The 16,465-nt window shown below is 48.9% G+C and overlaps 1 protein-coding gene across 1 annotated transcript; it reads right to left on the bottom strand.

The window, feature by feature from the left end:
* Positions 1–806: 806 nt before the first annotated feature.
* UMOD (uromodulin) lies at positions 807–14,588 on the bottom strand (the record flags this gene model as incomplete). The annotated part of the gene is made up of 10 exons (XM_080702569.1): positions 807–868; positions 2,163–2,204; positions 3,001–3,082; positions 3,614–3,776; positions 6,583–6,828; positions 8,824–8,972; positions 9,922–10,130; positions 12,001–12,108; positions 12,192–12,968; positions 14,495–14,588. 10 exons carry the CDS (start codon positions 14,586–14,588, stop codon positions 807–809), a joined length of 1,932 nt encoding a protein of 643 aa, XP_080558695.1.
* Positions 14,589–16,465: the final 1,877 nt, after the last annotated feature.

Here is a 16,465-nt window from a genome sequence, read left to right as displayed (position 1 = left end):
AAACCTGCAGTCCTCCTCCTTCAGCCTGCAGAGTCACTGGGGTTACAGGTGTGCGCCACCCACCACACCAGGATTCAGCAAATATTTCTTGAATAAGTGAATGGATGGGTGGATGTTGAAGCTCAGGACATGATGCACCTTATCAAAGGCTCGACAGCAGAGCCTGGTGGAGCCCAGTTTCTCTGAGCAGGCTGTGAACTCTGTAAGGAGAGGGAGGAAAGGGGGTCTGTTTTTTCCCCTACCGCAGGACCCTCAGTGCCACGGAGAGTGCCTACAGCTAGGAGATGTTCAGTAAATACTAGTCGAATGAATGGATGACTTTGAAGGCTGATCTTTTAATTTTTTATTTTTTTGGTGGTACTGGGGGTGGAACCCAGGGGCTTTCTACCTCGGGCTACACTCCCAGACCTATTTTATATTTTATTTGGAAACAGGGTCTCACTAAGTTGCTGAGAGCCTCACTAAGTAGCTGAGGCTGGCTTCTAGTGATCCTCCTGTCTCAGCCTCCCAAGCGTGGGGATTACAAGCGTGCGCCACCACGCCCGGCTATGGCTGATCTTTTAAAAGCATTATTTTTCCACACTCTTAAGGGAGACAGGGGCCTCATGTCATAAGTCCCATCTTGAGAGCAACATTTAAAGACACGGGCTCTTTTTCAGTAGCAAGAGGTAAAGTGGAGAAAATACGGAAGCTGGCTGAGGGAAGTGGGGGCTCCTTTCCCAGGGCTGGAACGCTGTCCTGTACTCCCCTCCTGGCCTGCAGGAAGTGAGCTGGGAGCCATGGAGCACAGGGTTCCCCACTGTCCATCACTGAAATACCAGGGCCAAGGTGGCCGAGAGAAGCAGAGGCAGCCAGACCTTCAGGAGCCCTGAAAGAAAAGCAATCACAGGCCGAGGCTAGCACTGATGTGCTTTTGTACCAACTGACATCAGATGCCCTCTCTAGACTAACTGATTAGCGAAGCACGCTCTGTCTGGGATGGCCAGTTAGAAAAAAGAAGCTTTTTCTTTTCTGCCATGAAAACTAGCAAGAAAAATCTGTTCACTCTGAGTGGAAAAATAGGAAAAAAAAAAAGGGTCCTCCCAGGTGAACTAATTTGAAGAAGGCAGTCTCTCCTCTGGCTCCTCACTTGGTACCCCCTCGGTAGGGTACTCGTGTGCAGTTTCCAGCCTATTCGACCATCCTTAGAGACCCTGGAGGATATTTGCAGAGGGCCTGCCTCTCAGGAACATCCCCACCCCAGACTGGAGCTCACAGGACGGGCCCGAGTTATCTTAGGTCAACCCTCTTGGATCTGGGTGCCAGAAGCCAAGAAAGGCCATGGTTACGTGGATTTGTTTTTTGTCTAGATTTTCAGATGATTCAGTAGCCGTGAACATCAAGGGCCACAAAAATGTCACCAGGCCTTGTCCTTTGTGGTCAGAGGAGGAAAAAAAAAAGAAGGGGCTGGGTTATGTGTGTGATGTATTCGGCCAGAGCTCATCCTGGTTCTTGGCACATCACATCCCCCAACAAATGTTTGTTACCTGTTGAGAAAATCCTGAAAAGGTATTTTAAATGAGCCTAAAAAGCCGAGCACGGTGGCGCACGCTTGTAGTCCCAGCATTCGGGAGGCTGAGCCAGGAGGAGTTTGCAGACAGCCTCAGCTACTTAGTGAGGTCCTCTGCAATTTAGTGAGACCGGGTTTCAAAATAAAGAATAAAAATAGGGAATGGGGATGTAGCTTGGAGGTGAAATGCCCCTGGGTTCAATCTCCAGGACCACAAAAGAAATGAGCCAAGGAACTCAGAAAGTACCCATGAGGCAGGCCTAGAGTGTGTGCCCAGTGTCCATGTACATAGCTGAGGTATAGGCTTGTGATGAGTCTGCACACAGCTGTACACGTGTGTGTCTGGATATGAAGGCAGGCACGTGACCTTGGGTGCATGTGCCAACATGTCAGGGTGATCTATGTCCTCACACATGTGAGCGTGCCTGGGTCCCCGAGCACTGCCAGGAGGCTGCACGAATGTTTGTGTCTATGCCCAGCCCAGGTCCAGGCATTTCCATAGATAAGATGCCTCTTCCAAGTGCAGACCAAGAAGGCAGGCCCTCTATCCCCAGGCAGAAGACTCAGGGAGCATTCTGGAGCAGGTCCCCGTGCAGAAAGGACCTCAACTTACCCAAGCTACTGCAAGCAGCCCTAGAGACTGTGGCCGGGACACCTGCAGAATGAAACAGAAGGATCACAGAAAAGGCCTGAGGCTAACAAGAGGCCTGGGCAGGCCCCTTCACCTTCAGTCTCCTGGCATTTAGAGTAATCTTTCTGAAGCCCAAATCTCATCATGACACTTGACTGCTTAGAGCCTTCAGGAACCCCCACTGCCTGCAAGAGAAAGAACTAAAGCCTTAGCAAGAGTTAGAATCCTCACGTGGTCTGGCTCATCCTATGTTAATCCCAGAAACCCTGGACTCTCTCTTTCTGCCACAGGCCCTTTGCTTATGCTCTACCCACAGCCTGGGCTTCCCTTCTCCTTCTCTTCCTTGTCCCCTCTTAGTTGAGGCTGCCACAGTTTACAAATCACAGTCCTACTCTTCCCCAGTCCCCTGACCGGGTCTAGTTCCCCTGTCCTAAGATCTCAGGTTTCCTTGTACATTTTCTTCATTGTGCGTGCATGGGGCTATTTCAGGTATACTTGTATAAGTGGGATTACTGGAGCAACGTCTCCCTCACTGAGTCACAAGGCCATGTCAGCAGGGTCTATGCTTCTGCTCATCATGAAAGCCCCAGCCACTAGCACAGGTATCAAAAGCACATCTGTGCAATGAATGAGGGAAGGAAGGAAGGGAGGGAGGGGGGAAGGAGGGAAAGAGAGAGGGGGACTGGTACAACAGCAAGGCCTCTTACATCCCACTGGCCCCAGAGAATCCATGTGCTCCTGGTCCTTCCACCCCCATAAGATCATAGGGTGCCAGGCTCATTGCCAGTCAGGAACCCCGAGGAGAGAGTGGCTATCTTACCTTTTCGTGTGATGGGACCCAAGTTCAGGACATGGGTTTGGTCTATGGAGCCCCCACTCCTGAATCTGGTCTTGGAGCAGGTCTGCAGGGAGAGGGTAGGACAGAAGAGCTTGCAAGCGGGAGGCTGCACGTGGTCCCACACATGAAGTGAGCCACACCCTTCATGGGAGCATTCTCCTGCCTCTGGTGGGGGGCTCAAGGCAGGTAGAGGCCGGAGCAAGGGGGCCAGGTTTCAGCACTGTCTGCTCAGAACTCAGGCAGATAAACTGAAGTTCTTGGAGCCCCTGTTCCTGCTTAGGAAACGGGGCCAGACTCACCTCCCTTCCTGAGTTTCTGTGAAGCACTAACATGTCGAAACACCCAAAGTACACAGTGCTTAATATTTCAGCTACGCATAGGAGATGACAAGTTCATAGACAAGTCTGAGGGTTTTCCAGCTGGGCATGGGTCACTGTTCCTAGCTGACTTCCTGGCAGCTAGGGCTGCCACACCTCCCTTGTTCTGGCTGTCTCAGGACTAAGAGAGAAGATTGGCAGAGATATTTATTTTCTTTTAGACCTTGGGTCACTGAAGGAGGGCTTGGCAGGCAGGCCGGGGAGGGGAGGGGACTCACGGGCTTGCACTGTTTGTCCACGATGTCGCACAGGTACACTTCACAGTGCAGGTACACCAGGTCGTAGTTTCCAGCAAACCGGAACATCTGGATGGAGAATCGGCCCTGAGGGGACTCCCCATTCTCCACCACTTGAATGGTTGAGTCCTGGGTACGTGGACATCTGTGGAGGGGGCCAAGGGTGGGGAGGTCAGGTCATGTCACACTATGTGGTTCTTTAAGCAAAGACCTGGAGCCAGACTTCTGGTTTGTCCCACAGCTACGGAATCCTGGGCAACTGACTTGATCTCTCTGTGTCTCAATTTCTCTGTCTGTATTGTAGCCCATGGCAAAAGATGGTTGTGAAGATTACATTAGTTGATTTTTCTAAGTGTTTAGAACAGGATGGGGCACTTTTTAGGGAGTTTCTGTATTTGATCCTAAGCAAAAGTCATCAGCATGACCCAAGTCAGCGCTTTGGGATTTCCCCAAAAAATGGCATGTAAGAAGTATTAGCTAGCTAGCTGAGCATGGGAGGCCGAGACAGGAGGATAGCACATTCAAGCCAGCCTCGGCAACTTAGAGAGACCCTGTTTCAAAATTTAAAAAATATAATAAATTAAAGGGCTGGGGGTAGAACACCCTTGGGTTCAATCTCCAATGCCAAGAAAGAAAAGAAAGAAAAAAAGAAAGAAAGAAAGAAAGAAAGAAAGAAAGAAAGAAAGAAAGAAAGAAAACCGAAGCATTAGCTGTTAAGTGCTATCTCTTATATGCCTGTTATATCGTTGGGAACTCAGTCACTGAGTGCCACCAACCAGATTAAAGTGTACACAGCTGTCTGCATGCATACATATGTGTACACCTAGGCACCCGAACCTACCTATGGAGAGAAACTCAAAGTATCCCACGCAAAGACTCATACATGTGCTGGGCTGGGCCAAGATATACAGACATTCTGGGCTGGCAAATGGGGCACCTCCTCTGCTATTTCCAACTTTTTGCTCAAATTTGATTCAGAAGAGAAGCTGCATACCAAATGTAAGAACTGAGAAAGGAGGTTTGAGGAGGACCATTCACTCTCTGTCGTGCCCCCATAATTCAGATCTGATTCTCAAGTTACAAAGTCCACTTAGCAAAATAAAAGCTCTAAGGTTAAGTGGTCTCGACTCCTAAAAGCCAGAGAGAGAGGTATCTACCGTGAGTCGTGGCGATCCCAAGCCTGTGGCCCAAACCTGGCATCCACTATCTCCTTCCCTTTGCATGTCTTGCGACGTCCTGACAGCCCTCCCCCAGGGTGGTTCTCAACCCACACCCAGACCGAAACCCACAGACACATCCCGCGTTTCTTTTCTTCTTCTTTTTTTTTTTCAAAACAATGGGCATGTTGTACTTTTGTGCTCAGGAAAACGAGCTTAAAAATCCCCGCAGAGAAGGTGTTCTTTTCCCTACCTCACGCAGGAGAAGATGAATTTCCAGAGAGATGAGATGATTTGTATCTCAGAACAAATAAATGGCAAAGCCAAAAATCGAGCCCAGATCTCCGCGATGGCCACCCAAGGCCACCGAATTCCAGTCTTCCAGGCGTTATCTCGATACCACTCTGATGAGTGTTTCTCTGAGTAGTCTGACATCTGTATTATTATTAACTGAGTCCCATTCTTTAAACGCACTTACATTCTTAAATGCGATACATTTTCTTTTTAGAGAAACTTGTCATCCCCGCGCTTGGGAGGCAGAGACAGGAGGATCGCGCAGGTTCGAAGCTAGCCCTGCGCGCTGGCTTAGGAGACCCTGTTTCCAAATAAAAATGCAAAAATAGGTCTGGGAGTGTAGCCCGGAGGTAGAAGGGCTTCCAGGAACCCCAGTACCACCAAAAAAAAAAAAAAAAGAATACAATCATACAAAGGAGAACGAGAGAAACAAGTGGGTGCTATGGAACTTTAGTTAGACACTATTAATCGCAAAAAGCCCCTAAACTGGCTTCTGCTTTTTTTGTTTTGTTTTGGTTTTATTGCAAAGGGATATTGCTAATACCAGAGACACAGGGGTCAGATTAGCACCCGAGAACTTCCCTTTGAAATAAATGGGAATAGTTTAGACTGACCTCTAACTTTCTTTGACCTGTTATTAGAATTGCCAGTGCCCTTCTCCTTCCCCTTCTGTGTTTTCCCAGGCCCCTTTACCACTAATATACTATATATTTCACTTTCATTTAGTTGTTGGTATCCACTTCAGAATACAAGCTGTGCGGGGGCAGAGGTCTCAGCCCCTTCTAATCGCTGTGGTCTCCGTAGAGCCTGGCGCGCAGCCAGCTTCAAATTGTCTGTTCGATTTATGAATGAAATGTACACGTTCACAGTGAGGTCCACAGTGATCTACTGCCTCTTGAGTGAAAGGTAGCATACCTATGCCTTCCCACTTTCAGTTGGTCCTTGGCTAACAGAGCCCGCCCCTCCTTCCCTCCAGCCAGGTGGCCAGCTGCCTGCAGCTCCAGGCTTGCCTGCCCATCAGGTTTCTAGCTCTTTCCTGATGAATAGACCCCCTCTGCACTCTGGAGGAGCTTGTGCATCCCTCTACAAATAGAATGCTTTTAAATCCACAAAATATCTTAAGGATAATAAAGGAAACCAATTAAATTGAAGCACTGTTTTAAAAATATTAAAACATTTGGTTTATGCTTGGCACATTTACATATATCATTTGCATATTCGCATATGTGCATATATATTTGCACATGTATATTTGACAATGCATTAAACAATAAGGTCTAGTGAAATTCAAATACTAGAGTAGCTAAGAAGTACTGATCAGCTTGAACAGCTTCCCGCGCCCTGCTAACCCTTCTATGCCTTTTGCCTATATTCATGGTGGGTGAGAATACTAAGTTTCAGCTAGAGGGTCAGGAATACAGAGATGTATTTTCTCTCACCCAAGCTCAAAGACACCCCTGAATTCCACCATGAACCCCCACGTAGGAGCTATCACCTTACCCATCCTGGATGATAAAGTACTTCAGGGGGTCTGTGGCGTTGCCGCTGGGTGTGGCATAGCAGTTGGTCATGAGCAGGACGAAGCGGGACAGGTCGCCCCCATCCAGCATGGCGCCCACGTAGAGAAAGGCCTCAGTGGACAGCTCCACTGAGGGGCCTTGGTAGGGCTGTGTGTAGGCAGGGCTCTGGAACAGCGCCATCCGCACCGTGAACAGGCCCGTCCCGCCCACGCTGATGTTCAGGGCACTGCAGAAGGAGAGGGGCTAGTGAGAAGACCGGGCCGAGGACAGCCACAGACAATTACCTTTCCCCATTCCTAGAGAGTCCCTTGCAGCTATCTGCAGTTTTATTGAACAGTAGGACTGGAACTCGCCCCACCATGGCTTTATAAGCCACAAAGAGCGCACAGGGGTCACCTTGGGGCCTGGCTAAAATGCTGGTTCTGATTGGGTGAGATTGGAGTGGGGCTCAAGGTTGTGAATGTCCAGTAAGTTCCCACGTGATGCTGCTGCTGTGGGTCCATAGACGGCATCTTAAAAAACACATCCATCTCTTGATGGTCTTTGCTACAACCCCTGCAAGGCTTTAAGACAGAATGAGCAAATTCTTGAGGAATTCACCTAGATCCCTCCTCTAGTCTTAGCCCAAAACAGCTCAAAAGGAATGAGCCAACCTGAGGCCTGCAGACCTGACCTGGGACTTCACTGTGATGTGCCGATACCTACATCTGAAGATTGGGGTTTTATTAAAGGGTTATTTCTTAACCACATTGAAAAAGCCACACTGATCCCTCAAGGGACTTTGTAAGACTGATGCCACATGAAAGAAGGTACAAGAGATACTCAGCAACATCGAAGCTCGCTGCACAGGTGAGAGCCAAGTTATCAGTGTGGATGGGGTGAGGTGTCTAGCCCAACCAGAGAGAGATCTGCTTACCAAGGTGTCCCTGTCAGGCACCTGCCAGGCCCAGAGCATGGCCACATCACTCCAGGGCTCTGCTCTGCCAAGTGACACCCAGCCAACAGCCTTCTCCAAGGTACCCATGCACCCTCATCAGAGCCCAGCACCCAGCCCCAAGCACATAACCACGGACAAGCTTCAAAGTCAAGGTTAAGGTTTGAATCCCAGTTCTGCCACTAATTAGACCTTATAACTTCGGGTAAGTTACTCCGACTCTCTCAGCCCCAATTTTTACATCAATATTGTAGAAATAATAATAACAATAATTATTAATGATAATATCTGCATTTCTGGAGTCTACTATAAGATGCTAATGAGATGTTCTATTTAAAATATGTATCAATGCCTGACATATAGTGAGATCCCCATAAATGATAACTGTCACAATGTTTATTTTCCTTGACATCAGCAACATCAACCTGTGTCACCCTTATTCTGAGACTTTCAACTTTACTAAGGGACAGGATCCTTTTTTAAAAAATAAATAAGAGATGAGCGTGGTGGCGCACGCTTGTAATCCCCGCGCTTGGGAGGCTGAGACAGGAGGATCGCGCAGGTTCAAAGCCAGTCTCAGCTACTTAGTGAGGCTCTCAGCTACTTAGTGAGACCCTGTTTCCAAATAAAATATAAAATAGGTCTAGGAGTGTAGCCCAGAGGTAGAAAGCCCCTGGGTTCCATCCCTGGTGCCACAAAAATTAAATTAAATTAAATTAAATTAAAAATAACTAAGTAAAACCTATGTGTCACCCATTATGGGGGGAGCTTCTCTGTTTCACCCCTGCAGGAACTTCCACCTCCACCCCAACAAGGTACCTCTAAAGAACATAATTTGCAAATGTCTCTTTAATCAGACATCTTTAATTTACAGATAAGAAAAGAATTTGAGGTCTACCTATGGGGTCTGATTTGCACAAAGCCTCATAGCAAGTCCGGACCGAGAACCCTTCCTTTTCTCCTGTCCAACCTCCCTGCCCCTGTAAAAATCCAGAGACCCTAATATTTGATTCATATCTGTTGAACATTGTTATCCTCCTTAGAAGGTACTATAAGCACTGTTCAACCCATTTCACTGATAAGACTCACTCCCAGGTATGGGTTATCCACTTTCCGAAGCCATCTGGTTAGCAGGTGAGAGCCTGGATTTGAATCTGGGCTCCAGGAGCAGCCCTGTGTTCCAATCTCCAAACCCAGCTCCCCATGGTTGGTTGCTGCCGAATGCCTTGTGGTAAGGGGTTTGGGGCAGGACCATCCAGAAGCACGGGAGGCCCTCCCTGAGCGCACCTGACCATCGGCTCCATGGAGGTCTCCAGACTGACTTTCATGTCCAGGGGGTAGGAACACGTGAAGTTGATTTTGATGTTGATGTCACGGACGATGATCTCCTTTGCCAAGTACAGAGTGTTGCTGTAGGTGGCGTGGGTTTCGTTCCTCTGTGTTGGGGTGAAGAGTGGGAGAAAGGGTCATAAAGATCTGAGCAGGATTTCAAAGCTGAAGCAGTTAATCTCTGGCCACCTGCAAGGCTCCCTCTCAGTCACTGCAATTAAAAGTTACAACAGCAATGACTATTTATGAGCACATGTCCCATGCCAGACCTAGAGCTAAACTCTCCTCTGAGACACTGCCTTGGTTCCTTCAACGAACCTGCAGTGCCGCCACAACCCTGCTTCGTGGGTGAAGAGACAGAGGCTCACGGTGGGACCTAATAAGCTGGGGCTCTTTCCAATATCCCACACTTCCTCTCCAAGATTAAAAGCCATACAAGTTATCACTAATGAAATTCTGCACACAGTCCTTGGCAAAGGACAATACATTTCCTCCTCCTCCTCCTCCTCCTCCTCCTCCTCTTCTTCCTCTTCTTCTTCTTCTTCTTCTTCTTCTTCTTCTTCTTCTTCTTCTTCTTCTTCCTCCTCTTCTTAATTTTCCTTTTCTTTCAGGGGACTAGGGAGTCAGGCAGATGCAGTGGTCCTCTCCAATACTGACAGAGTCCCCTGCAGGCACGACTAGAATATTCCAAATACTGATGATACCACTCTGCCTGTTCCAGGGCCTCTGGAGATAGACACTTGCTCCAATCCCAGTGGTGAGCCTACTGGCTCGGAATAAGAATGGCCATGTGGGCCCTAATTTCCCCATCTGTGAAGTGGGGACTTAGCATCATGGGTCACCCTCTTTATTTGAAGATGACTTATTGCCAGCCTCTGTCCTAGTCATGTGGGACACGTTGACTCATCTCATCCTCAGGATTCCTATGGGGTAGGTCCAGTTATTCCTTCTTTTTAGCTTTTCAGCCAGGCTAAATAACTCCCCCAAGCTCACCCAACTAGTAAGTTGTGGATCTGGAGCTTCACCAGGCCATGCTCCAGCCCTAGCTCCACATACCGTCAACTTTGTCCCACAGGCACCTTCGTGGGCCGGGGTCACCACAGACATCCAGCCCCGCTGGTCCCTCTCGCTGAAGCCTGAGCAGTGGCTGTCATGTAGGTACATGAAGACCTTCTTGAAGCCCAGGCTCCTCAACTGGCACTTGCTCAGGGACAACTTGATGTCATTGGCCCCACACTCCAGCCTTTTCTCCAGGAGGGAGACATCTGGAACAGTCAGGAAGGGGAGGGCTGGGACTCTTGTCTGCAGCTCAGGGGCCCAGCGTGTCCCCGGGGCCCAGTCTGAGCTGGCTAGGGGACACACAAACTGGTGGTGCTCAGAATAGTCTTGGGGTGATCATGTTCCCCTCTCAGAGTGATGAGGACAGGAGATTGGGGTCTGAGCATCATCAGGTGGGTCCAGTGGCTAAGCATTCCATGTTCCTCCAGGACTGAGCTGTATACAAGATGCAGGATGGTTTGGAGACATTCACTGGCCCAACATGAAGTATAACTGAATCTCAGTTTAAAAAAAAAGAAAAAGGTAATTTTGTTGCTGTCTCGTGTGTGTGTGTGTGTGTGTGTGTGTGTGTGTGTGTGTATGTGTGTGTGTTTGAACCTAGGGGCATTTACCTCTGAACTATACCTCCAGCCCTATTTTTATTTTGAAACAGGAGCTCACTAAGTTGCAGAGGGCCTCACTAAGTTTCTGAGGCTGATTGTGAACCTCCTGTCTCAGCCTCTCAAGTACTGGAATTATCAGCATGCACCACTATGCCCGGCTGCTGATGTCTTTAATAGTGTGTCCTTGCTAGTTTCCTTCTTAAACAAGAACAGGCCTCAGGCTTGGAGTATTGGGCCAGCAACAACCATCAGCCAGAATTTTTTTTAATTTCTTAACTATTAAAATGTTTTAATTTTTAGTATTTCTAAAAATTCTTTTATTGAAGTATTATGCAGCTGTTAGATTTTTAACAGCTTCCTTTTTGATGTTTTATTTTGACAGTTAACCTTCTAAAGTAAGTGTCCCTTGCTGAAGAAAAATACAGTGGTAACCCTCAACATCCCACCTAAAGCCGGGCATGGTGGCACACGCTTGTAATCCCAGCATTCAGGAGGCTGAGACCTGAGGATTATGGTCCGCCGACAGCCTCAGCTACTTAGTGAGGCCCTCTGCAACTCAGTGAGACCCGATTTCAAAATAAAGAATAAAAAATAGGGCTGGGGGTGCAGCTCGGAGGTAGAATGCTCCTGGGTTCCATCCCCAGTACCGAAAAAAACAAAAAAACAAAACAAAACAAAAAAAACACCTGAACTGAAAAGAAGGGACCCATCCGTTGGAAGAAAAACAAATTAATAATAAAAGTGGTCACTTTTTGTTTGGAGAAAGCAAAGTTATGAAACTGGTCCTCAGATGTGACAGAAATCATGCCCGGAGTCTGGAAAATGAGAGCCATCTTCCATAATTGTCTATAGGAGGAAACAGGCACAGGGAGGGCCAGGCCCTTGCCCTGGATCCCACGCTGGTCAGTAGACTGGTGAGTCCTGTGTTCTGGTGCTCCAGTGGGGAGCAGACCGTGTAGCCACTGTGTGTGGGGGGAGGGGCTCAGCAAGAAGTCTGGGTGGGAGGCTCCTTCCTGAACTTTGGAGCTCCCCTAAAGGATACAGGAAACCCCAACAGTTTTATTTTTATCTTTTTCCAGTATTGGGGATTGAACTCAGGGGCATTCTCCAATGGAGCTCCATCCCCAGGCCTCCTTATTTATTTATTGGGACTGGAGATTGAATCCAGAAGCATTCTACTTCCCAGCTACACCCTCAGCCCTTTTTTGAATGTTTGACTTTGAAACCATCTCTTGCTAAGTTGCTGAGGCTGACCTCAAACCTGCAATTCTCCTGCCTCAGCCTCCCAAGTCCTGGGAATACAGGTGTGTGTCATTGTGCCTGGCTCCCAGTGAGCTTCTTGCCAGTTTTAACGGGTACTTTAACTCAGCTGGGGTATGAACCCCCTGGTTTGTATCTACCCCCTACGCCTCCAGGGCTATGTCCCAGCCACTGGCCACTTGCTCAGCAATGGCCACCTCTCCGCTGGCCTCACCGGTGATGTTGTGGTCTTGTTTGCACTGGCAGCGCCAGCTTCCATTATCCGAGAAGCAGTCCTCGTCGACGCCACACTCGTCACATGTCCCCTCCACGGAGCTGGGATCTGCAGGATGGGTCACAGGGACGGAAGGTCAACGGGGCGGTGGTGCCCTGCGGTGCCCTCGGGGCTGGGGCAGGCAGTCTTACCTGTGCAGTAGGCCAGGTGGCACTCTGGGGGTGCCGTCAGGTTGTAGACGTAGTAGCCGCCGGCACAGGCCTTCACCTGGACCGCCGTGTCCCACTGACAGCAGTGGTCGCTCCAGTGCGCACAGGCCGTGCGGTTCACGATGCCCTCGTCGCTCGATGGGTGTGTGCCGTTGAGCCACATGGGTGCCGCCGTATTGCAGCGCAGGACGGGCACGCAGGTCTCAGCCAGGCGCGTGCCACCCTGGCCCACGAAGCGGTACCAGCCGCTCAGAGCCCTGTCGCAGGAGTAGCCCGCCCCGTACTCGGAGCTGCGCCAGTATTCGTCCAGCCTGTTGTGTGCCAGGCACGGGTCGGCACACACCAGCTCGCTGCCCTGGGTCACGCAGTCCAGCCCCGGCCCGCAGGAGCCTGGGGAGCACGCACAGTGCCACCCATCCCCTCTGTAGCCCTCGGGGCACACGCACGAGTAGCTGCCCTCATGGTTGATGCAGGTGGCCAGGGCATGGCAGCCGCTGAGCCTCGGCTCTGCACACTCGTCCACGTCGGTGCAGCCCTGCCCCGGCGTCAGTTGGAAGCCGTCCTGGCAGATGCATTTGTAGGAACCCAGTGTGTTCACGCAGTTGCTATTGGCCGAGCAGTTGTGCGCCTCTGCAAAGGCACACTCATCCAGGTCCACGCACGACAGGCCATCACCAGAGAAGCCCTTCTGGCAGGAGCAGGTGGTGACGACCCCGTCCTCTATGCAGGTGGCATTGATGTGACATTCAGAGCATCTTACTGCAGACAGAAGAGAGCTGGGCAGCTAGCCACCCAAGGATTCTTCTTGCCACCAGAGGGAACCTCTGTTCTTTTCAGACTGGTTTTCTAACTGACTCCCTCCAGACCAAGTGACCAGCCAGCCTCCCTGGCTCCACTTAAGCTTCAGGTTGAGTCTGCTTTCAAAATATCCACGTTCCCACATCCAAAGAAACAATCCTGACACATCAGTAGGGTTTCTGGTGAACCTGCTGCCCCTGCCTGGGTGCCTTCCCCCCAGGTCCCCTTCCCTGCCCGGGGAGCTGAAGACTTCCCCTAGGCCACCTGGCAGGAAGATTGTACTTTATTTCTCCACAAATAATGTAAAGAAATTAAAAAATAAAAAATTAGGCCTGCTGTTTAGTAAGCATTTATAACATGCCAAATAGGCATTGGTTGAATCCTTCCCAGTGGCCCCTTGAGATTGGTTTTTATTTATCTTTATTTTAAAGACGAGGAAAGCTGAGAGTGGTGGCACACACTTGTAATCCCAGTACTTGGGAGGCTGAGACAGGAGGATGACAGATTGGTTCAAGATAAGCCTCAGTAATTTAGTGAGGCTCTGTTTTAACATTAAAAAAATAAAATAAAATCAGAGCTGGGTGTGGTGGTACACATTTGTAATTCCGGTACTTAAGAGGATGAGACTGAGGATTGCAGGTTCGCAGCCAGCTTCTGCAACTTAGTGAGGCTCTCTGCAACCTGGTGAGATATAGATCAGAGGTGAAAGCCTCTGGGTTCAATCCTCAGTACCACAATCAATGAATAATCAATCAATAAAAATCCAGCTGGGGGTGTAGCACAAAGGTAGAATGCACCTGGGTTCAGTCCCCTGTATCACACACACACACACACACACACACACACACACACACACACACACACATAAATAAAAAAAATAAAATAATATATATATGTAAATAAATAAATAAATAAATAAATAAAAGATGTGCAAATTGAGGTTCAGAAGGGTTAAGTCACGTGCTCAGTCGGTGAACAGCAGAGCCGGGACACACCTGCACAGGCAGGACCACAGAGTGTGCACTTGAGACTGTGACCCGACAATGTAGCATTTGCTGAGCTCCATAGAACAGCAGTAGTACTTGCTGTGCCCCAAGAAGCCGTGAGTGGGGTGAGGCAATGCTCAGCTGGAGGGAAGACTCCTATGGTTGAAAGGCGAGGTGTTTGGGAGACTTTCTAGTAGTGTTGGAAGGCCTTAGGGATGATGATCTTCACACCCTTGCCTTTCAGTGTGTGGTACCAAGACAGCAGCATCTGCATCACCTGACAGGTGTGTAGGAAACTCAGAGCCTCGGGTCCCACTCCAGACCTACTAAACCGGCACTTGCATTCTTTCAGGTGAGTCCTGTGCACTGTGAAGTCTAACACATAGACTGGGAATAAGAACTATGCAAACCCCAAGGCTGATAGGAAGAGTAAGATTGCCTCTGCCAAGGTGCGCACACACACACACACACACACACACACACACACACACACACACTTACTTGCTTCTGAGGTGTCAGTGACCACAGCTGGGATGAGCCAAGAGGTCACCATCGTGACCATCAGCGCCCAGGTGAGAGAGAACAGCCGCGCCATGCCTTCTGCTTCCACAGCTGCTTCTGGTCCTGGAAACAGCTGCCCAGAGGCAAGGATGGTTTGGCTCCTTGGGATTTCTCCCCTGCAGCTGCTACCTGAAGTCCTGTGACCAGAGATGGGTGGGGTAGATTCCTGCTCTAACTCCCCACCCCTCCAGGAGAAGCTGTTTATGTGGGCTGCAAAAGTTGTGCAATGCTGTGGCCCTGGCTTTGGTGACACGAGGTAATTAACCTTGGAAATACATTTTAATGCTTTGAGAGCAGTCACTTATTATTTTACCTGGTTGGTAAAAACAATCCTAGGTGGATGCTAGTATTATTCTGATTTTTAACCGAGCCTGCAGCAGAGATTCAGATTCCTGTGCTGCCAACCACAAACTATGCAACTTGGGCAGAGGTTTTAAGGTGCTACAACTCGGTGGTTTTCTCATCTATGAGATGAGGATTGAAGATCACTGCTTTCGAAAATTGAGTCTCAGATGTTCCAGGCTCACTTCTAAGTAACCTTAGTTCTTGAAGAACTTGTGTTCTAGAATGATATTTTATACACCTTTGTGACTAAGACATGCCATTAGAGGAAAAAAAAACATTTATGGTGCAGAGCACTTGATCGGGCATGTGTGTGCAAACACACACACACACACACACACACACACAAGCAAAATATGCATTTTATCAAATAATTCTAATCCTTACTGTATGCATTGTTTACTGACATATTCTATTCTATTTAATTAAAAGAGGATTCTGGATACAAACTACAAGTGGAATGACCTCATGACCCACTGATGAGGTATGACATACAGTTTGAAAACAAAAGTCATGTGATGGATAGAAAAACCACCACACGCGAATGTCACTGGGATCCCCTAATAAGACATGCAAAGCTGGCCTGGTACACAGCACTGATGTTCACTGCTGTATCCCCCATGCTTAACTAATAGTCACAGAATGCATAAAAATAGTAAGCACTGTTATTAGGAAAGATTTGGCTCAAAGAGAAGGAGACTAACTTGCCACAGACCATGAAGCCAATAATCAGCAGAGTCATGATGCCAATCCAGCCCTGACCTGGGTGTCCAAACTCTTAACTTTCATGCCTATCTCCCTCAAATAGAACGGGAGCCCTCAGAAGACTAGAGAGGGGAGAGGCAGACAGCTAGAGGTAGCCTTACCTGAAGCCAGAAGGGCAGGACTGGCCCATTCACAAATGTTGCCTCTTATATACACACACTCATTTGTCCCCCCGGCAGGCGCCCTCTCCTCCAATTATTCTCTGTTCTGTTTCTTGAGACTGTTTCCTTGGGGATGGAATTTTTCTTTTTCCTTTTGGCAGTGTTTGCCTTTTCCAAGCTGTGAGGTGGTTGTTGTTGTTTCATTAATAGCCAGAGACACCAAATGATTGACATTGGGGGTCACACTATACCTGGAAATACAAGGTCTTTCTTTTGCCCCTTTGGCATCAAGAGATTCCTTGGTTAGACATTAACTGGATAGGAAGCAGTGCCAAGATGTTAGACTTTTCCTTGGTCACTGACGACGACCAGGGGGACCCCAGGAGCCAGGCAGTAGACAGTATCTGAAGCCAGGCTGTGTTAGAATCAAAGGGATGTGTGCTGCCCCTGCCTGGCGGGGCACCTGTCCTGGGGAGTCCACTCCATCCTCAGCCACTCAGCCACCTCCTCTAGCATCCAAACACAGGCAGAAGAGGAGATGAGAATGGCTGAAGGTCAGAGCCAGAAGACAACTCACACGCCTCACACATGCTATGAAACCAGAAACTTGAGGGCGGATGAGCGGGGAGCCCTTGGGTGGTGGAATAACCTCGTGACTCAGCAGACTGATTTTGGAGGCAGTCAGTCTGAACCCTGAACCTGC

Source organism: Muscardinus avellanarius (assembly GCF_963383645.1).
Source record: "Muscardinus avellanarius genome assembly, chromosome: 10".
NCBI classification, from domain to species: Eukaryota; Metazoa; Chordata; class Mammalia; order Rodentia; family Gliridae; genus Muscardinus; species Muscardinus avellanarius.
Note: the sequence above shows the minus strand (reverse complement) of the source record. Positions and strands in the feature narration are given on the sequence as shown.